Source organism: Tasmannia lanceolata, unplaced genomic scaffold, assembly GCF_043159265.1.
Source record: "Tasmannia lanceolata isolate RefF3 unplaced genomic scaffold, GAP_Taslan_0.1 ptg000023l, whole genome shotgun sequence".
NCBI classification, from domain to species: domain Eukaryota; kingdom Viridiplantae; phylum Streptophyta; class Magnoliopsida; order Canellales; family Winteraceae; genus Tasmannia; species Tasmannia lanceolata.
This window is the reverse complement of record NW_027518700.1, coordinates 23,384,891-23,408,771: the sequence shown is the minus strand read 5'-3', so window position 1 is coordinate 23,408,771 and position 23,881 is coordinate 23,384,891. Positions and strand designations below refer to the sequence as shown.

The 23,881-nt window shown below is 37.8% G+C and overlaps 1 protein-coding gene across 1 annotated transcript in view; it reads right to left on the bottom strand.

Moving 5' to 3' along the window:
• Nucleotides 1-3,457: 3,457 nt before the first annotated feature.
• Nucleotides 3,458-23,881, bottom strand: part of LOC143856170 (anthranilate synthase alpha subunit 1, chloroplastic-like) — a 63,493-nt gene continuing 43,069 nt past the window's right edge. The window contains exons 9-11 of the mRNA XM_077366272.1: nt 7,276-7,356; nt 5,672-5,758; nt 3,458-4,138 (exon numbers count right to left, since the gene is read on the bottom strand). Coding sequence (XP_077222387.1) covers nt 3,815-4,138; nt 5,672-5,758; nt 7,276-7,356 — 492 coding nt within the window. The 3' untranslated portion in view covers nt 3,458-3,814. The remainder of the gene's footprint in view (nt 4,139-5,671; nt 5,759-7,275; nt 7,357-23,881) is intronic.

Here is a 23,881-nt window from a genome sequence, read left to right as displayed (position 1 = left end):
ACTGACTCTGGAATAAATGAGATTGGGAGCTCCACTGCAGTTGGTTAGGATCAAGATTATTTAGGCACAAAACCCTAACTCCTAGAAGTTAGGCTTGTTTTGGTAATGATCCAAAAGGCCTTACAGACAAAACAAAGCACTTCAAACTTATTTTGAAGTGTTTATACTTTTAAAACCACTTAAAATTTATTTTGGAGTGTTTATACTTTTTAAAACCGAGCAAATTTATCATCATCATTAGGCACACAAAAGTTGGGGGTCACAAATGTCAAGTCAAGAGGGAACAAAATGAGGATTGCACACGTTTAACTCTGCTTTCCATTTCGGACTTCTCAAGATCTCAAAAAAACACACTTTACCCTCGTACCCAAAGTCCCAAACAACCAATCCGTTGAAATATGGGATTTGATAGGGAATTTTGCAGAAAGACATTTCACGGATGACTTTTGTATGAGAGCAGCCACATAGGCTCACTTTTTAGCAAATTTTGTCTTATTGATTAATTCATTTGAGGTGGCTGTTCTCTCAGGCAAAGGTCAGCCGCAAAATGGCTTTCCGCGAAATTGGCTAGCAACTCCCTTGAAATATTTAGACCAATTAGCCAGGAATTTTATAAAAAAGTTTGAAAGGAAAAATGCTACTAAAATTTCATAGTTTTTTTAGACAGAAAGAGGGACAATCAATTTATGATTGTTACTACCCCTCTAAATTTTTCTGTAAATCGTGGAAAGAAAAAAGTTTCCTACGTCCTACAAAATCCGATATAAACTAGTTGCGAATAGACTTCAACTCATATTGCCAGACTCAATAGTCGCATACAGACCGGCTTTATTTTGGCCAGAAACAATTCTTGAAAACATAGTAACACCCATGAGTTGTTCACATCCTGTTAAATATTAATAAATAAGGGAGAGAGTGTGAAAGAGGAAGCCATGAGAATAAAAGAGAACTCAAAGAAGCCTTGTGACAAGCTCAGCTGGCATTTACCTAACATATCTTTAGAGATGTTCGGCCTAGTAATTCTCTTTCCACACTTCACATTCTCCATTATGTAAGTCATTTGACCTATGATAAGAACTTCATTTTGTACCTTCTATTTTCTCTTCCATATGTTAGAGTATATACCCTGAAAAGCCACTAGAACGACATTTTCTAATCAATAAAGGTTTATTTCATTACATGAATGGGTATTTATATTTATGAATGTGTCTGATGTGCTTATTTTATTGACACATGTTCGTCCTTAGGCAGCATATTAGAAATGCCATGCTCAAAAGATTCACAGATCCATGAGAGCAAGGAGATATGGCATCTCGGTTCTATGCAAGCCTAAATAGTTCCTAGTTGGGAAAGAGACTGGACATCTCTTTCTGTACACAACTAGCATCAATCTTGTCACAGCGGTAGGCCAATTAAATAGCCTGACCAGGCGGATTTGATAAAATATTTATCGGAAAGTTTTATGAGACATTGAATTGTTTTCAAAAGATTTTACAAATGCATTTGGAGGCCGAACACCACTTGACCAAAATGGTATACCAAGAGTGGGCTAAGGGGATAGATGGTGTCCACCTCCCGTATGACTCAACTCAGTAGATGTGGTTACGAAGAAAGGACTTGCATATACATGATGTGATTAGGGGTAAGATGATCTGACGGCCATCTTTAGGGTTACGTCTCGATGGAGGCCACTGACCTAATGCGAGTGTAGTTTAACTACAAAGCGAGATCGCAGTGGGGCCCACCATGGGATTCTGCAGGATCGACCGTTGGACCCTGCGGCGATCCCACTCATAACTCGAATGACCCGGTAACATCCAAATAGATCAAGGTTTCGCATTTTATGTAATTGCAAGGACGGATATGATCTGTTAGATTAATGTAGATGTTATATATATATATATATATATATATATATATATATATATATATATATATATATGAGAGAACATTTCCTACACACTTGTGTAGGTAAGTTACCTACACACTAGCTTAAAATACAGTGGGGGCCCACATTGTTTGGGTGATCCAAACAATTCATTTGAATGATCCTCACATAGATAGGGTGTCCACAAAAAATCAGATCCATAGGATCATCCTAACCATTCAAACTATGGAGGCAAAAAATGGACTAATTTGTGAAGGTTTATACACGTCCATTTTACCTCCACAAATCGTAGGGTTGGGATGATCCTATGGATCTGATTTTTTGTGGACACCTTATCTATGTGAAGACCATTCAAATGAATTGTTTGGATCACCCAAACAATGTGGGCCCCCACTGTATTTTAAGCTAGTGTGTAGGTAACTTACCTACACAACTATGTAGGAAATGTTCTCTCATATATATATATATATATATATATATATATATATATATATATATATATGTCTTTGTTAGGAAAGTAATAAGAGACAGTAAGAGAATTTTTCGAAGACAAATTGGAACCGAAATAACTCCCATTGGATGTGAGTTATTAATTAATTGTTTAATTATTATACATTATTATGTATTAATAATTAGGATAATAATGTGTAATCCAAATAAGGATAGTTATTCCAAAACCGGTTTTGCAAAAGTTGCAGAATTGGAACGGAATTGGGAATTGGGATATGATTACACATTTGGATAAGGTTTATGGGGCCCACAACACTCCTAAATCAGTTGGAGAGTTGAAAAAAGGAGTCCCAATTGCTTAAGGACTTTGAGTTGCACTCAAACTCCTTATTGGATAAGAATTGCTAAATTGTAGGATCTACAAAACAAGCAATTTGTTTCCAACACCAACTCTTATGAGATAAAGCCAAAGGGCTGGAGGAAAGCCTCCATACACGTTCTCACATGTATGTTTAGTGTCCCCACATAACCTTAGAGGTTTGGAAGAGTCTCATTCACTCGAGGAATCTCTATTCAAGTTGGTTTCTCAATTGGATTGGAATTGGGAGACAGAAACAAAGATTTATCAAACCAAAACTCTACTTTATATAAAATAGAGGGGAGAACGACATTTCAATTGTAGAATACTTAAAAATTCGTTCTCCCTCGCTTACCCCTTTGAAAAATAGTTTTCCATCTCTCTCCCTCTCTCCCTCTCTCTCTCTCTTCGAATTGAAATAGTTTTAAAGAGAAAGGCTTCAAATCAATTTCTCTATTCTCTACCACAAAGATACTGATTAGATCAGACCTTAAATAGGTGAATAAAAGTTATTCACATCCACAATAGTCCATGCAAAGAAAAAGAATTCATCGGTTCAACTTGCGGGGTTCGCGACGTTCAGAACGATTGTAACCGTTCAAGGAGTAGATCAAACAACGCGATTCATTGATTCTTCTTCAAAGAGGTATTTGTTTATGTTTAATTAACATAATTAATTAATCTAGACTCTAGGATCTTGGGCAAAAGCAAGATCGAAAAGAAAAATTTAAAGTTCCATACGATTTTTGTTCCACAGCGCATAGCGATCTTGCCGGAAGGGGATAACCTCCCTTCACTATAATCATATTTAATAGTCCAATACACAGTATTTCTCTTCTTATTCTCTCCCTGTACTTGCAACAAATCATAAATACAAGGTATGCCGTTTTGAATTGGAGTATTGTACTACCACAATCTGATCCCAATTGAAAGAGTTTTTTAACCCATAAAGTAAAAGTTAACTACTAAATATAAACAACAAATCAAAGGATTATGCTATATCTAACTAAATTATACTTATTTTTTATAGTATTGTTTCCTGAAGAACCCAATCCTCGGCCAGAAACACTACCATGGGGAAAAAATGTACCCTCCAATGCAAATAGAAAGACGAGTGATTATCTATCGACAAACGCTGATTCTGCGAGATCAATAGCACGGGCGAGACCGGCTGCCTTGTTCTCGCATTCTCTCTGCTCATCATCAGGATTGCTGTCAGCCACAATGCCTGCTCCAGCCTGAAGGTGTGCCACCCACTCCTTACGTTTGTTAATATCCTTGTACGAATACATTGTGTCGTAGCGGGCATTGGTTGGGAAAACAATGGTCCTAAGAGCAAGGGCAATATCCATGTGACCTGAAAATGAGATACCTCCGAAGCCACCACTGTAGGGTCCTCGTCTTGTTACTTCCAACTGGTCAATCAACTCCATCGCTTTCACCTGTTTTGCACCAGAGATTACGAAGGAAACCAAGGAAAAATAAGAACTTTTCAGGTAGGCAAAGTATCAAAACTATGGGCAAGGACAGGCCAAACAATAAAAACAGGTGCACAAAAAGTTTATTGGCAAAAGATGCTTGGATAAAGGTACAGTAGGAGAGCAAAAAATCACAAATGCAAAACTGAAATACCATAGCATATGCTCTTTCCAATCGGGAGGTAACAATTACACCTTGTTTCGGTGCTAAGCTCCTTCTATAATAATAATTTTCATGAAATTTGACCTAGGGTGTGTAAGTACCAAAACAAGAGTGAAGATCAGGTTCCTTTCAGAAAACTTCAAATAACATGGAAATTTGACATAGGCATCGTGCCACTAACCCATATAGGTATAGAAAAAGGGGAAGAGTTCACTCTCCACCCATCCAACTGGGAAGGATGGGACCAGTCTGATATGATACTGTTCCGGTCCTCCAGCAGACAACTGAAGCAAAGCTCGTAAGGCACACTCATGTTACGTATGTGGGCTCCCCCTTCGATCAATCTCGATCAACCATCAATTTGGCACTACCTTGGTTCTCCAATGGCCCACAAGTCATCCCTTTCCTTCTGGAGTGTTTGCTAATGGACTGTCAAAAACTCGAGGCAACAGTCAGCATTCAATGGCCAAAATCTATTTGGTAGGATAGTCTGTTTTGGGCCTTGCAAGATCCAAGGTGGGACTTACTATGTGGGCAGTCCAGATTGATCTACAGTGTGGTGGATCCCACTTTATGCAATAAATATGTTCCTGGTTACATTACAATTGAGGCTTCCCCTCAACCATTCCTCCATGTTCCTAGTAGCTGCGTGAGTATTATTATTTTATTTTTTTGGTTTCTAATGCGTGAGTTGGGAGAAACAACTTCTTGAAAATGGCGTTTCTTTGTTGTATAGATGCGAGTGTGCATGTGCGTGTCTGTCTGCACGTGCGTGCGTGCGTGTGCAAGCATGTTTGTCTAGTACACTCCTTTCTTCTTGGTTCTTTCCATTGTCATATTTTCAATATCAAGTAGCAATTGGTATTGCTCATGTGTTCACTGCAAATAACCCATAGAAAAACATTTTACTTTCGAACAGTCTGATTTCTGATATAACTCGTGGAAACCCTAACTCCCTTCTTAGACTGTAGGAATTAGGTTTATGGGTAATATATTACACAGTTAATGAATAGTAGTTAGAATCAGTAAGGATTTTTTACAACAGCTAATCTGTCCAGTCAGAAGGTGAGAGGTTAAGAGTTAACGAGTGTCAATGAGGAGTGTTTGTAATGAGAAGTGCGTCTGCGTGCGTACGCACTCCCTTGTCTCAGTAACAGGGGTCCTCACATTACTAATGACTTTGATTGGCTATTAATAGCTTTTAGGGAATCAGCATAACTTTAACAGCTAGTTATTTAAGTTTAATCAGAGTTCAGACTTAGTATCTAGATACCACCCTAACCAAAAGAGAAATGAGCGAAAACCATCAATGGTAATAGGGAAAGTGACTGAACCTTTGGTGCTCCGCTCACGGTTCCAACAGGCAAAGCAGCACGTAGAGCATCCCAGCAAGAGAGATGATCAAGTAACTCTCCCGTAACCTGCAGAATAGCAATAGAATAGTCTATAAAACTTTGAACTGATAAGTAAATGAAGAAAGAAAATCTCATCCAGTGTAAAAAGCACTGATGACATATGGTATTTAGCATGTGGGTTGGAGCTCGCTAATGCATGCGCTATAACTCTCGTGCCATTATAAAAGTGGCATGAAATAAATTTTCCAAAGTCAAAGCGAATGTATTAGCTTAAATAAAAGGAAGCAAAGCCGTCAGTGTACACGATTGTTTTCTTTAAGAAACTTAATTAAACAGCAAATAAGATGTAATGCAACATATCAACTAAAATGGAACAATCCGAATTTAACCAGAATAAAGTTTAAAATGTACACTGTCAACATTGGAATGAGCAAACTGACAGGAAACATATGAAAGCTGTGAGCTCAAAAAATCCAATTCATAAGGTCAACATTGGAATAAGACAAACTGAGTGCAAACTAACTCAATAAAATGGAGAATCAAATCATTATGAACAAGCCTTAGACACCAAATGCCAAATCAATGTAAGATGATTCTGGATTTGGGCTATTTCTTGGAAACAAAAGCATCATGTAGACTTCTTTTTTTTTTTTGAAGTTTCATGTAGACCGATTTTTTTTTTATGTAGACTGATTTTCTTTCCATTCTGACATCATCTGAGAATGCTACAGCCGTATCTATCAGAAGAAAGCCTCATCTATACTACAACTTCACATCTACGAGCAATATTGATGGGGATCGTAGACGTCTCTTGCGGGTTTATTGTACACGGGGCCGTACTAAAGGGGCCCCGTAGGGATCTTTTTATTGTTCTTAGAGTTATTTTATTGTTCGTAGGGATATTCGGGGTCTTATTTTACATTATTAGGGTTATTTAGTCTTTATTGCCTTTTAAGGTATTTTAGTCTATCATGGATTCTTGGATGCCTATTTATAGGCCAATTTGCAGGCATTTTGTTAACTTTTTATTATTAACTGAGATTATTGTGTGAGCTTTCTTTCCCTTGCAGATTTCTTCTTTTTCTTCTTCTTCTTATCTTCTACTTCTCTTCTTCTTCTTTCTTTCTTCTTCTTATTTTCTCTTTATTTACAGGCATTTTGTTAACTTTTTATAATTAACTGAGATTATTGTGTGAGCTTTCTTTCCCTTGCAGATTTCCTCTTCTTCTTCTTCTTCTTTCTTTCTTCTTCGTATTTTCTCTTCTTAGCCTACATCAAATATTTTTCCAAAGACTAAAGTAAAAGAATAGCTCAAAATGCTAGAAATGGAGTGAACACATTCAAACAGTAAGTAGACTCAAGCTAGAAGGTCCGAGGAAAACTCAATTATAAGGGATGATAATCTCTTGGTATATACAGAGATCAACTAACAGGTTAATACATATCTATTCATACTGACCGATATGAATTACGATTTCCAAGCACAAAAGTAGAATACAAAGGAGAATACAAGTGACGTATAAAAGATTGGTGCTAGGCATGAGTTTCCCACACTTATACAAAAAATGAGGTCAAAGCCTCACCGTAGAGCTGATATGCATAACATGTGAGTATCGTTCAATGTTCATAAGCTTCTCCACCTTAACAGAACCTGGCTTTGAGACCTGAAACAATAGTCCGTGTAAGTATGAGACATACAGGCCCAATTCATGTTTCATAGCAAAAAATACTAACAAAGATAGGTTGTGAGCAAACAAGATATAATGGACAATGTAATAATAATATATTTATTTATATGCCTGAAACGTAAATATGGGTTGAATATAGATACTGCCAAACATAAAATGCTAATAACTATGCACAATTTTCAGTTGAGACCCTAGATCGTGATCATAGATCCAGGTAACACTTGCAGTTGCCAGTTTGCTATGGTAAAATGGTTGGAAGGAATCTTCCTCGCTCCTGGAGGAAACATTGTTCATTTTGCATTGCTGAGAGAAGTATTAAGGACTCGATTTGGACTTGTGAAGCATCTCAGCTATGTAAGGAAAGAATCTTCCTCGCTCCTGGAGAAAACATTGTTCATTTTGCATTGCTGAGAGAAGTATTAAGGACTCTGATGAGATATGAAAAACAACAACCAATTAGCTGTCGGCACGTGGCCCCCGAAGGGCCCACCATGAATTTGGCACCCACCCAGGGGTAGCTCGGTAATCTGCTAAGAGCAGGTAAACCTAAACCCACAAATGGGCCGACATCTGTCCCGGGGTAGGTAACTCAACCACCCTAGGGCTCTCACTATAAATAGCCTTCACTCACGCTAAGGAGAGGGTAATAACTTCAAAACTACCATCTTAAGCTTAGGCTCTGCTCCTCTGCTCATACTGACTTGAGTGTCGAAGGGCCCGTTCGGAGCAACGACTCCGGGTTGGACCTCTGACCTCGTGCGTTCCTGTGCAGAGCATAATACTTCCAGTTCGATACCTTGGGCCCACTAGATCAGCTCTTTCGTCACTGGCGTATCTGTTACTAATTTTAGGCATAACAGACTCGATTTGGACTTGTGAAGCATCTCAGATATGTAAGGTGCATTCTTTCTGTATATCTCTAGTCGTCGATGGTGAATCAAGTGGTCTAGGATTATATGTAACCAACAGCCAATTAAGAGAAATGCCGGTTCTAGCTATACATAAGCAAGTTGAAACTTATAAGCTTTCATTCTCTTCCAACAGGTATATAAAAATAATAAGTCTTCTATTTACTAAATATGTATTTGTAAAAAATTGCATCTGTGAAAAAACCAATTACTCCAAAAGCTTAAGCTGTTGGAGAAGGTGATATTTAATCTTTTACACTTTAACACTCCCCCTCACCCAATTACTCCAACACTTTAACACTCCCCCAATTACTCCAAAAGCTTAAGCTGTTGGACAAGGCGATATTGAATCTTTTACACTTTAACACTCCCCCTAACACTCCCCCTCACATGTGGCCTCTCTTTTTTAAGGTTGGCCTACACGTGGCACATGTAGCCCCTCTTTTTTGTGTTGGCCACTGCATGTGGCTTTTTAACATCAAGCAATTTTAGACCTAGGACTTTTGCCCTGATACCACGTGAAACAACCAATTACTCCAAAAGCCCACCCTAGTTGGCGTGCTGCTATGGATGCTGAAATGGCAACCCTTCAATCTAATCATACATGGGATTTGGTTCTGCTTCCTTCTGGAACTCAGACTGTTGGTTGTCGTTGGGCATTTGCCATCAAACACTTGCCAGATGGAATCATTGAGCGACTTAAGGCGCGCCTTGTCACTAAGGGCTACGCCCAGACTTATGGCCTTGACTACACAGAGACCTTTTCACCAGTGGCCAAAATTCCATCTGTTAGAGTTTTTATCTCCCTCGCTGTCAATCGAGGCAGGCCCCTGTATCAGCTGGAAGTAAAAAATGCCTTTCTTCATGGGCAGTTGACTAAGGAGGTGTATATCGAGCAACCTCATGGGAATGTTGCTCAGGGAGAGATGTCTTGAGTTTCCATAAGTCCTTGTATGGACTAAAACAATCTCCAAGAGCCATGGTTTTAAATTTCGGACGAAACGAAACGAAACGGCCGAAATATTTCGGTTTCGGCCAAGGCCGAAACGAAATTCACAAGTCATTTCTTTACAAGATTTTAGCGACCGAAATTTCTCCGAAATTCAAAATTTTCGCTAAAATGTCGCCGAAATTTCGTTTTTATCCTTATTTTACAAAATTTCCACCCAAAATTAAAAATGTCCAATGAAATGTTATAATTTCCAACGAAATTTACGAAATTTCCACCAAAGTAGCTGAAATATCAACCGAAATTTACACCAATATTTTAGACATTTCGGCCGAAATTTTTAAAAAAACTGACATCATTAACATAGTTTTACATGATTTCGGCCGAAACCGAAATTTAAAACCTTGCCAAGAGCATGGTTTCGAAACTTCATCGTGCATACCAAAAATAAATGAGAAGAACATCATTTATTACAGATTTTATGGCTATATATTATCTAAATGAGAATAAAATTGGTAACTATGAAATCATTCAAAAAAACTCTGAAATGCGATAAAAAAGTTATAATACAGCACATACTACATATTTTCTACTTATTGAACCGGAGATCTTGTAATGACCACCAAATTACTTAGTGTCATATTGATAAAGACACCCTTTTTCTTTTAATTAGTTATTTGAATCACTTAACCCTAATGATAATGACACCCCCAATCACGCCTCTAGTGGGCCCTCCCCACTTAATCGAGAGTAAGAGAGAGAGAATCGAGAATTAGAGGGAGAGAGAAACCGAGAGTTAGAGAGAGTTTTAGAGAGAGAGGCGTGAGAGAGAGAGAGTCCGAGAGAGTGAGGGAGATTACGGAAAAAAGAAAGAAAGAAAAGAGGCAGAGAGAGATATCGTGGAGAGAAAGAGAAAGAGACCGGGAGAGAGTTTGAGAGAGAAAGATGGGCCGAGAGTGGAAGTAGAGAAAAGAAGAAAAGAAAAGAAGAGAAAAGAGGAAAAGAAAGGAAAGAAAGAGAGAAAGAGAAGAGAAGGGAAGAAGAAAAGGGAATAAGCTAGAGGCTCTTCGAAATTTGGTCTCCTTCACACGTAAGTGCCCTAATTTAAGGTAAAATCCTAATTTATGTTATTAGTGAGTTGTTTCGGGGGATTTAAATTCCATGAGTGTTTAAGAGTGGGTTTTATGTGATTGTTTATAAAAAAATCAGCAAGTTAAGGGGGCCGTTTTTCGAAAAATTCACAGGGGTTTCAATCTATGATGATAGTAAATGGGTTTGAATGAAGAATATCATGTATTGGTGGGCTATATGCGGTTTTAGGGGCTTATTCCCATAAAATCAGCATAAAAAAGGGTTATTGTTGATAAAAATAAATGGTAATTATGTGGTATGATACTTGTGGGATGATTTTCATGATGTATGTGAGTTATATGTAAGGTTTTAAATAGTATTTTGTTAAAAATCAGCAAGGTCGAAGGGCTTTTTTTCAAAGATTTTATAGGATTTGATTATTATTTTTAGTTTGTATGATAGATATAATTGTTAATGAGTTGTATGCGATATTGGGTGTGTGTTTCGGCAAAACCAGCAAACAACCAGGTTGTTTTTTATAAGAATTAATGATTGTTGTGTTATATGATGCTAGTGAGATAATTCTTCTGATATATGTAATAGGAAGGATTCGTAGTTATGGTTTTGTGGGGAGTATCCTAAAAAATCAGCAACTTATAGTATTATTTTTCGAAGATATAGGTATGTGTTTATAGTGAGAGGTGTACGTAGGATTTTGCAAAAGGCTTGTGGCATGGTAGTGAATCGTAGGTGAATTTCGGATAGGTTTTCAAAGAAATCAGCATGTAAAAATGTGATTTAAAGGGCTGTTTTGGATGATTTCTTGCGTATTTATCTTATATAAATTGTGATTGCGATGCTTCGTGAAATGTCATATATGTGCTAAGTACAAGAGTGTTTGAAGGAAGTTTTAAGTATAAATCAGCAATAAAAAGGGGTGGAAAATCTTTTAAAAACTTTGTTTTAGGAAGGCTTAAGGCGCGAGAGGGGTATGTGAACATATGAGATTTTCTTTAGTGTAAGGAAATGTCATGTGCGCATAGTAGTGGAAATAAGTTTGTAAAGGAAAATTAAAGAAGTTAAAAAGGGCTCACTATGATTTAGAGAATAATAAAACCATTAAAATAAATAGGCTAACACCATTGACAAGTTGTCTTTTCAGGAAATTTCCCGAGTGATATGTAGGACTCCACATTTCATCATTTACATGATAGTGACTTTCATATTAATAGTATTCAAGAATGAAATCATAGTTATAATTATATTTTTCTTTTGTGATTCTTGTTGCCTCTTACATATGATATTACATTGTTGAAGTTGATATCCAGCTCGTATTTGAAATTGTTGAAAATAAATGGAACAGTTAAAAGCTAACCATGCAGGTGCAAGAGAGGCAAAAAGCCCTCATTGTAAAGAGGGAAAGAGGTACGTATAAAAAGCATGATTGCATGCATGGTAATATTGGGATGTAGGCCCAAAAAGGGAGACCCCCTGGGAGCCAACCTTAGATACAGTGCCAAAAGCCTCCCCGACTGGGAGCATACGACTTCGGGCTGGTGATGCATCACGAGTGGGCCCTTATGGGGGTGACCCAAAAAGGGAGACCCCCTTGGTGCCAACCTTAGGCATAACGCCAAAAGCCGCCCTGACTGAGAGCATACGACTTCGGGCTAGCGATGCATCACGGGTGGGCCCTTATGGGGTGATCTAAAGGAAATCCTAAGGAGGAGCACACCCACAAGTGGGTGGAGGGTCCTTGATGGTCGGGAACCGACCTCCAGTATAAAGTATTACGAGATGGAATTGGAATAAGGAAAGTATTGGGAAATGTTGTATGGTCCCGGAGTAGTTGAGCATGTGCGATTGCATCGTTTACTTTTCATGCACATGCATCTTTTCTTATTGTTCTACATATTATTATTTTAGTTGTTTAACTGGTTCCATGTTCAGATTTATTCTTCAGATATTATTGTGCAATGCATGTAATCATGAGAAAAATTTTATAATGCTTTTTTATTTTTAGTGAACTCTTACTATGCGAGCCACTAGATGATTTTGCACAGCTTTCGCTGACCTTGTTTTCCCTCATAGGGATCGAGGAAAATGAGGAAAGAGCTATGGCAAACGAACAAACATAGATGAACATCACGGGAATTGGGAGCGTGTTCGTAGAGTTGGAGTGTTGATATAATATCCAGTAGTTGGATATTTAGTTTATTTGATTGATTTACAGACTCTGAGGAGTATTTCAGTAATAGATGATATGTTGAAATTTTATTTTATTCCTAGACATGGTATTAGTTTAGAATTGATTGATGTCATAAATTTTATTTTAATGAATGAGAACATCTAGTTTAGTTTATCATGGATGAATCCCTTTTAAAGTATGTATGGTTTTTTAAAAAAAATCTGTGGTTTTTATTTGCCTTCCTTGTCCGTAGCGACCGCTCTGATAGTGGGTCGTTACAATTATGGTATCAGAGCCGCCAGGTTTATAAGTGAGGAATCTGGTTGCGAGTCTTGGGTACGTTAAGTAAAAGTTACGCACCTCCCTTATGTTTTCTGAAAACACTTAAAGGAAAATACACACCAACATAGACGGTAGGTTGAATGTAAATAAAATGTACCAACCCACCCAATAAAACCTTGCATGTTAAAATAAAAAGGATGAATTGTTTAATTCTGATTGTGTACTAAGTATGGATTTGCTCATTTTGTAGATGCAACATTATAGTAGGGAGGGTAGATAGGGGCAATGCCCAAAATGAGGATGACCCGTTGCACATGATTGCTGAGCTTCTGAAGGGCAAGCAGAGCAATCAGAATGCACTAGTGCAAACCCAGAAAACAAAACAAGCAGCACTTCAGAACATTGCAACGTCCCTTGTAGGACGTCAGGAGCCGAGGGCGGTAGCAAACCCTACCCAGCTACATCGGCAGTTCAAAGATTATCACCTTCCAAATTTTACAGGAGTAGGATATCCCATGGCAGCATATCATTGGATTGTGAAGGTAGAGCGGATATTTGATGTGATGGAGTGTACCAACGTTGAGAAAATCCGTCATGTCACTTTCTTGTTGAAGGATGTAAGCCCAACGGTTTCTATGGGTTAATCATTCACCTTACCTTCTTGTTTTGATGCTAACAAACCAAATTGATTAGCATTTATGGACTGATGTATTCCTTTGAGGTGTTGTGTTGTATACAGGAATTTCATGTCATAATCGCCATTGCACAACTCTTCACAACACATGGCTTGTGGATCAATGATCAAATGAACAAAGAGCTTACACCTACATTGGAGACATCCTCATTTGAAGATGTTCAAGTCAAGAAGCTCAACATGAAAATCCCTCAACCCTAAGCAAGTGTCAAGAAGGAGCTTAGAGTTGAACATGCCATGGTGACACCTCATGTACCTCAACATGCATTGAAGATTGGAGGACAAGTCACAAGAGCCAAGACAAGGTCAAGATGTTCACCGAAGTAGAAGAAGTCCAAGAAAGTGCAAAGGAGCCATCACATTCCAAGAAGACTCATGGTATTCATTTTTAGAATGTATTTAGAGTCCTCTTGATTTTAAGTTTAAAGGCACTTTCAAAAGGTTTTCAAATGGTTTTTATACTTAACTTTTACATCTTTGAAAACCATTAACACACCCTATAATGTGTTTGAAAACCTAGGACTTTAGCCCAAAGACCATGGCCCAAAAGCCCCTAAGCTTTAAATTAAAAATGGAATTTTAACTAGGGTCGGTCGATAGGAGGTCTCCTGGGCAACCGCGACAAGGTAGCTGGAAATCCAGCACTTGTCGGATATTGGCGGGCAGGGCGACCGCAAAGGTGCTCCTGGAAAGTCAGAACAATCCGTCATGGGTTTGGGCGGGCGACCGCCGTGGGTCGGTCGACCGTGGATAGGTTTTTGAGCCGTATTTTTGAGCTAACAGATTAGCCTCGCTGGACGACCGCCATGAGACCGGTCGACCGCCAGTGAGAAATTTGAAAATATAAAAGAGCGTCCGATAGGGGCGGGCGACCGCGGTGGCTCGATCGATCGCAACGGTCGGGCAACCTAGCCGTTGTGGCTTTTTTTGCTTGACTTTTTCAAGCCAGTTATTTACAGTTTTACCCCAAACTGTCATATTTTCAAATACACTATATATACATCATCTAAACCTATCTCTACAAGCTTTTGAACATTTGAGAAAGATCAAATCTCATTTCTCACTGAGCTTCAACATTTTATTTCAAAAGTAAAAACCTCTTTGATCTTCCATTTCTACATCTTATCAAAAGGCACTCCATAGGGCTTTACATTTGCATTTTCTTGGAGTGATTGTGAGCTTTCAAAGTTGTAATCCGCCGATCAAGAGGCATGAGTTTTTATTTTTATTTGTTTTTCATTGAGGGTCTTCTCTTCGGCCCGGTAAGAATTGTGAAGAAGAGGGTCTTCTCTTCAGCCCGTTAAGAAAGGTGAAGGCGAGGGTCTCCTCTTCAGCCCGTTAAGCAAGGTGAAGACATGTAAGAGGGATTGTCCCTCGCAAAGCTTCATGCAGATGGGCTTCGCTTTAGCCCTTGAGAATGGAAAAGCTTGGTCATGTAATGGCTCATTGATCCGGCCTTGAAGGAGGATCGAAATAGTGGAACTCACGCGTGGACGTGAAGAGTGGAGTAAGTCCTGTGATAGACCGAACCACTATAAATCTTGTGTTCATTATCTCTCTCTCTCTTCCTTTCCTTCTCTTGCACGTGTGGCGATTGGTAATATCTAACCCTAACTTATTTATTGTTTTAATGGAACAATGGTTAGTAAATGCACTTGAATTAAATATATAAACCCTAATTGCATTTATAATATTTATTTGAACAAGGGTTAGTTAAATGTGCATGATTAGAAAGTATAAATCCTAGCTTTTATTGATATACCTATTTGAACAAGGGTTAGACTAATTAGTGCTTATTAAATGGATTAGTTTTTAATCTTCCCTTAATTACGCCTAAAATTTCTAATTGACCAATTCACCCCCCCTCTTGGATTGTCACACCTATATTTCATTTGGTATCAGAGCCTTAAAAATCTAGAAGAGAAAAGCTCTGTGACAATCCATATGAATTTTGAGAAAGGCCGATCCACCCTAATTCCTCCATTCTTTGATGGAACGAATTATTGAGCTTGGAAAGCACAAATGCAAGCCTATCTCAAATCCATAGATCATGACATTTTAGATGTCATTGAAGAGGGAATTTCTTTTTCAAGAAAATGCAGTGAAGGTGAAATGAAATTATTTTCCTTGAACTCAAAGGCAATGATTTTGTTGTGTTGTGATTTAACTCCAATCATTTTTGACAATATTTCGAATTACATGTTGCAAAAGATAATTGGACTTCATTAGAAAACACTTTTGAGAAAAACATTTGTCTATTTTCAAATGATAAATTTTTTAGTCCAAAAGAGACTTCAGAAAAATCTTTTGCAAAAGAAAATTCTTTCAAACATTCTATTTCCAATTTGGAAATTCAAATTGAAAATCTGAAATTGGAAATAAATGTATGTCTGAAAAGAAATGAAAAAGTAAGTTAATTGAGGATATTTTTAATAAATAAAAATGTTGACTTATTTCAAAGATGGAATGCCTTTGAGAAAGAAATTAAAAGCCTTGAAATCATAAACAATGAACTTGTTGAAAAATATAAACATGTTTGTAAAAATGAAAAACAAATAAATGAAAAACTCTTTAATAAGAATCAAAGACCTCAAGAAGAAAAAGATAAACATACTTCTAAGTCTTGTGATTCCATTTGTTCCTTATCTACCAATCATTACTATTGTACCCAATGTGGTAGATCTGGACATCACGATTTTGAGTGTAAGCTTAGAATTGTGAAATCTAACAAGTTTGTTTGGATAAGAAAAAGTAGACTCTCACAAACAAACTTGGATGGAACCAAAGGGATTTGGGTTCCAAAAGAATCCCTCTAATATAATTAGTGAATGAGTTAGTTTAGGGGCTATGCTAAATGTTCATTTCATTCACATTCTTACTAGATACTTTAATTCACTGAATACTCTTTGTATCTAGTTTTCATGAGCTTAATGATATATCTTTTTAACTTTGAGCTTAGATACTCATCATTATTCATGTTCCTAATAGTTTGTATCTTTGCTCTTTGTGCTTAAATGATCACATTTTCCTTTTTGTGCTTTATTGAATATCTTTACTTGAAAAGCCTATCTAAGTGCAAATCACATCACTTGTGCACTTAGCATCCACATAGCAAATCCACAATAGAAAATTTAATGTGAAAACCATATATGTGCTTTCATGAAAAGTAACCTCCCTGTTTGCCCTTGAGTTCGAATTGATCTTTCAAGTTCATTTCCTTCATTCTTGAACTCTATTTAGGACACTTTTGGCATTTGCTAGATCTTGGTATATTCAACTTAAGTAGAATATCATTTCTAGCTAGATTAAGTGTTAAAAGCCATGTCTAAGGAAATCCACTCAAATCCTTTCTTAGACATCTATTATGCCCCTAGGTGAGTAAATATGTTTATTATTATACACCCAGTTGTCCTTTAAACCCATTCTTATGTGCTTAATGATTATCATTAAATGCATAAGAAATCTTGATGGGTTAAATTGATGTATTCCAAAAAGGCTTAAAACGAATATCCTCTCATGACTATGATAAAACTATCTAGTCATAGTAGTTTATTTTGGAATGCATATGTCCTAGGTGTTCATTACTTGACATTCTCTAGAAGTCCTTGGATTATTCTCTACAGTCCTGCATGAATATTTTTTGTAGAAAATTGAAAATGAGTCTAGATTCAATGTGTGAAACTCAATTGAGTAAAATTGAAAATGTCATAGAAATCTAGTACCATTGTTGGGCAGTTTCTCATTGTAGTAGTTATCATGTAACACATTGTGATCGGAACACTTGTTTCCCACACATCTTGATTTTCCATGGGCCTTTTGCACTCTGTGCGTAAATGCCCAATCTTATATATAGTGGTTTGTGGATGTAGGCATAGATGTTTGGACCATGATTCTTGTGTCCAAACATGGTAAACTATCCATGAATGCTCTCATTGCATGAGCCATGGATGTCTCTCTTAGACATGGGATTCTATTAATCCCTCTTATAATGTCTAAGTTCTATAGATTTAAACTTAATTGATAATCTATATAATTTAAAGTAATTTCCCCTTGTATGCTATTGGGTACATGGTAAAGATGGTAAACTTAATTTAAAAATCACTCAATTGGTACTCTTAGTCTATTACCTAGTAAGATGGAGAGTGTACTCACCTTTAATTAAAACACTAATTTCTTTGGCTTTTAGCCAACATCTTAACCATGATTAGCCATATGTGTGCCGTGTGTTATACATATATATATTATATGCACATATTTAGGGAGAGCATGGTATGCTAGGTTGATACCTTCAACCTAAGCAAATCATGAATTAGTGGCCCAGAGGTGGTTTGAAAATCATTCACCTTTAAATCCCTTGGTGTATCTGTGGTTGAACAGCCCTTTGGATTCATACACTGTATGAGTCACCTCAAAGGGAGAGCTATACATGATCAATGTCTGTCCATCCATCTTATCATATGTTGTTTGATGTGCATCACATATGATAAGTACACTCATGTGGAGCCACATTACTCCATATGTGTGGTATTTGGGTCTTGTCTTATTCTTAAATTTGAGATCATCTCTCATCTTATGACAAGTTCCCTCGGCCTAAAGCCTTAGTGCCATATCCTTTTAGGCCTTATACTTGGATAGACCTACATGTTTCTATCTCTGCCAATGATAAGTATCATGTTCTAGAGTTTGAAATATCTCTAGAACTCTTCTTCATTAGACAGTGCTTGAGATGATCATCTCATTGTTTATGAAGTAATCTCTTATCATGTATTTTTGAATGAAAATATATTATCATGATTAGTTCCAATGGCTGTGCTTTTTTCTTTTATTCATATCTAAGCCATTGTATATTGTCAGGCCTTGCATTTATAAGAATTATCTAAGGCCAATGATAATTTCTTGAAAGATGGATGATTTAAAAATATTTTTGAGTTTATCATGTCCCATCATCTCTTCCAAGATTCTTGCTTCGGAGGACTCCACTCAAATCATATGTCATTCGCAGCTTGTCTATGGTACCTGTCTCCTTCCATTGTATCAGATGTAATAAGATGGTAGATGTACTCAATTTTCCTCTGTCCATCTCTACATTCTTCCACAGTGAAGGATGAACGGAGACTAAGGAAATTGAAGATTCATGTCTAAAGGCTGGCATGTGAACTTCATGATCATCTCAAGGATGACCCTTTGATGAAGAAGAAAAGTTAAAACAAGTACCCAATCTCTCAATCCGGGAAGAACTTTTAATGATGCCTCCCTTACATGGAAGAAAGGGTTAAGCATTGATCTAAGCTCTTCTAAACATTCATTAGTAGAAGAGTTCTGGATAGAAGGAAAGAAGTTCAGTTTTACTTCTTTCGAGAGATTTTCAAATACCACTTTTATCATTTCTTGAAGTGATAAAAGAAATGTGGTATCAATCTTCATCATATATATTGAGCTTTATGGTTCTTATCTATGTATACATGATCTTTTGGTTGCCATGGATATGTGCCTCATTGATTTCATTCTCCTAGCCATATGTTTATTAGACCATCTGCCTTAAACTCATATCCTGTGTCTAATAATCATTCATTCATATTCAAAGTGTGATTGTTTTATAAATGGAACAATCTGAATGGCTAAAGGTGATTAATTAAATCATGGGTTCTATGTGCCTTGAACTATCACAGTTAGTTTAGATGCACATAGTCAGGGGGGGCTTTCATTTGCTAATTCTCTTGGGGCAAGCAACTTGAACTCAAAAGTTAATTTATAATTCTGAGCATGTTCATGCTCAGGAAGAGACTTATCTGGCATATGACAAGATAACCCCATCCGAAGCAACTTGTGAATCCAAATGGTTATGTCATCAATCTAAGCATATTTCTGCTCAGGTAGAGCCTCATCTCTTGCAAGTTGCAAATGAAGCCCAAGTGTTTAAATCACTCACATTTTCAACCATTCTGCCTTATCATGCCCTATTACATAGGTTTCACCTAGGGCCACTGACAAATAGAAAGGGGGAGAGCCAAATGGTTACATATTCATGCTTATATAGATCATTATGATATGATTAAATGATCTATTACCTCCTATAGTAGTGCTTAACTTACAAATCTTTTAGATCAAAATTATTTTTTTTTAAAAAGGGCTTATCATGCACTTTACTTTGTTTCTATTTTGATAAGCATTTTATGAGCATAAATGTTATATCATATACCATATATATAGCTTAGATAAGCTAACATTCATCTTGACACCCCACTTACACTTTCACTTGCATATCCATCCTTTTTGTTGTTGCCAAAAGGGGGAGAGTTTTTTATAATTGATTAGGTAGTCCATATTTTGTATGCACCACATGCGCACCACATGCTTTACATTATCCATTTAAACTTGTACATATAATGAGGGGGAGCATTGCTTTATTATTTATAGTGTTTAATGCTTATTCATCAATTTGTTTAAAATCTCTTACCTCCCTAATCATTTTGTTTGCCATCATAAAAAGGTGAAGAATGTAAGCCCAAGGGTTTCTATGGGTTAATCATTCCCCTTACCTTTTTGTTTTGATGCTAGCAAACCAAATTGATTAGCATTTATGGATTAATGTGTTGCTTTGAGGTGTTGTGTTGTATACAGGAATTTCATGTCATAATCGCCATTACACAACTCTTCACAACACATGGCTTGTGGATCAAGGAGCAAACGAACCAAGAGCTTACACCTACATTGGAGACATCCTCATTTGAAGATGTTCAAATCAAGAAGTTCAACATGAAGATCCCTCAAGTTCCCTAAGCAAGTGTCAAGAAGGAGCTTGGAGTTAAACATGCCATGGTGACACCTCATGTACCTCAACATGCATTGAAGATTGGAAGATAAGTCACAAGAGCCAAGACAAGGTCAAGATGTTTACCCAAGTAGAAGAAGTCCAAGAAAGTGTAAAGGAGCCATCACATTCCAAGAAGACTCATGGTATTCATTTTTAGAATGTATTTGGAGTCCTCTTGATTTTATGTTTAAATGGACTTTCAAAAGGTTTTCAAATAGTTTTTATACTTAACTTTTTACATCTTTGAAAGCCATTAACACACCCTACAATGTGTTTGAAAACCTAGGACTTTAGCCCAAAGACCATGGCCCAAAAGCCCCTAAACTTTAAAGTAAAAATGGAATTCTGACTAGGATCGTTCGACCGGGGGTCTTTTGGGCGACCGTTGCAAGGTAGCTGGAAATCCAGCACTTGCCGAATATTGGAGGGCCGGTCGACCGGGTCAAGCCGGGCGACCACGGAGGTGTTCCTAGAAAGTCAAGAACAATCCGTCATGGGTTTGGGCGGGCGACCGCCGTGGGTCGGTCGACCACGGATAGGTTTTTGAGCCGAATTTTTGAGCTAACAGGTTAGCCTCGTCGGACGACCGCCATGTGGCCGGTCGACCGCGACGGTAAGAAATTTGAAAATATAAAAGGGTGCCCGATAGGGGCGGGCGACCGCGGTGGCTCAGTCGACCACGACGGTCAGGCAAACTAGCTGTTGGAGCGTTTTCTGCTTGACTTTTTCAAGTCAGTTATTTACAGTGTTACCCCAAATGGTCATATTTTCAAATACACTATATATACATCATCTAAACCTATCTCTACAAGCTTTTGAACATTTGAGAAAGATCAAATCCCATTTCTCTTTGAGCTTTAACATTTTATTTCAAAAGCAAAAACCTCTTTGATCTTCCATTTCTACATCTTATCAAGAGGCACTCCATAGGGCTTTACATTTGTATTTTCTTGGAGTGATTGTGAGCTTTCAAAGTTGTAATCCGCCTATCAATAGGCATTACAGTTTTTATTTTTATTTGTTCTTCATTGAGAGTCTTCTCTTCTGCCCGGTAAGAATTGTGAAGAAGAGGGTCTTCTCTTCGGCCTGTTAAGAAAAGTGAATACGAGGGTCTCCTCTTCGGCCCGTTAAGAAAGGTGAAGACATGTAAGAGGGATTGTCCCTCGCAAGGCTTCATGTAGATGGGCTTCGCTTTGGTCGTTGAGAATGGAAAAGCTTGGTTATGTAATGGCTCATTGATACGGCCTTAAAGGAGGATCGAGATAGTGGAACTCACGCGTGGACGTGAAGAGTGGAGTAGGTCTTGTGATAGACCGAACCACTATAAATCTTGTGTTCATTGTCTCTCTCTCTCTTCCTTTCCTTCTGTTGCACGTGTGGTGATTGGTAATCTCTAACCCTAACTTGTTTATTGTTTTAATGGAACAAGGGTTAGTAAATGCACTTGAATTAAATATATAAACCCTAATTGCATTTATAATATTTATTTGAACAAGGGTTAGTTAAATGTGGATGATTAAAAAGTCTAAATCTTAGGTTTTTTTGATATACCTATTTGAACAAGGGTTAGACTAATTAGTGCTTAATTAAATGGATTAATTTTTAATCTTCTCTTAATTAAACCTAAAATTTCTAATTGACCAATTCACCCCCCCTTCTCTTGGGTTGTCACACCTTGTATTTCAAAAGATCAGGCCGATATTTGGTGGAGGTCAGTAGAGCTGAATTATCCTGACGTCAGAAATGAGACATGGCACAGTTCAAGACAAGATTCAATAATCAGTATTTTTCAAACCATGTCAAGAGGGATATGGCGTCACAGTTCGCATCTTTGAGATAGGGAACTATGACAGTGGCTCAGTATGGAGTTAAATTTAGAGAGTTATCGAGGTATGCACCTGGCTACTCATCTACAGAGGAAGATATAGTGGCAAAGTTTATTGATGGTCTTCGCCCTACTATCATGGCAAATGTCATCAACTTCGAACATCAGACCTTATCAGAGGCCTGTTCGAAAGCTGAAGTAGCAGAACGCAGGGAGAATATAATTCAGGCAGCTCAGATCCAAACATCAGGAAGTAGAACCCAAGCACCACCTTCAAAGAAACCAAGGACAGACGGTGATTCCCGATCGACGCCCCCATGCGAATTGTGTGGAAAGAGACGCAAGGGCCAATGTTAGAAAGCAATGGATGTTTGCTACAATTGTGGAGACCCCAATCATAAACAATACAACTGCCTTAAGCCAAACAGGCAGCAAGCTAGAGCACTAGAAAGACAGCAGCAGAATTTCCAACCAACGGCGAATCAGGGCTACAGAACTTCAATAATTAGCAGTAGCAGCAGCCACAACATCAGAAACAGCCGGTTCAGCCTAGACCACCAGTGCAACAGCAACAAAATCAATGGAGAGGAAACTGAAACCGACCACAGAACCAAGGGGAAAATGGCTCTCCGGAGCCAGTCAACCGAGTCTTTGCACTCAACCAGCAGGACGCTGAGTCATCAGACATAGTGGTCGAAAGTCATCTTCTTATTGATAATATTTCAGCTCATATTCTTGTTGAATTTGGTTCTACAGTATCGTTCGTTTCACCTGTTTTTGTTCGGGAGTTGGATTTCACTCATGTGCCTTTAATACACCCTTTAAAAATTGCCACACCTATAGGAGACGTAGTAGTCCCTAAACTTATTTGTAGAGGGTGTACCCTTAAGATTGATGATAGGGAGCTTGTAAGAGATTTGATATTGTTGGATATGAATGATTTCAAAGTCATACTTGGCATGGATTGGTTGGCTTCCTATCATGCCAGTGTTGATTGTTTTCATAAGTTGGTAAGATTTACCATTCCTAGTGAGGAGTTCATTTTTAAAGGAGTGAAACGTCCGAAGAAGATCAAAATGATAGCAGCATTGCAGGCTCATAAATTATGGGAAGAAGGTTGTAAAGGCTACTTGGCATATGTGAAAGAGGATGATAGAAGGGAACTTTCTGCATCAGACATTCCTGTGGAGAGTTCGTTCTTGGATGTTTTTCCAGAGGACTTAACGGAGCTACCTCCCCACAAAGAGGTTGATTTCACTATCAACCTTGAGTCAGGGACCAAGCCTATTGCTAAAGCACCCTACAGGATGGCCATGACTGAGATGAAGGAGTTGAAGGAGCAGTTATCTGAGTTGCTTAATAAGGGATTTATAAGACGAAGTTCATCACCATGGGGAGCTTCTGTTTTATTTGTGAAGAAAGACGACAGTCTTCGGTTGTGCATCAACTATAGGCAGTTAAATAAGGTTACTATCAAGAATCGTTATCCACTTCCTCGGATTGACGATCTTTTTTATCAGTTACAAGGAGCATGTCATTTTTCGAAGATTGATTTAAGGTCTGGATATCATCTTTTGCGTATTAGGGACGTGGATATTTCTAAGACAACATTTCAGACTAGGTGTGGACATTAAGAATTCATGATGATGCCTTTCGGGTTGACAAATGCTCCAGCTATATTTATGGATTTAATGAATAGAGTTTTTAAGCCTTTCCTGGACCAGTTCATTGTGGTGTTCATTGATGACATCCTCATTTATTCCAAGTCAA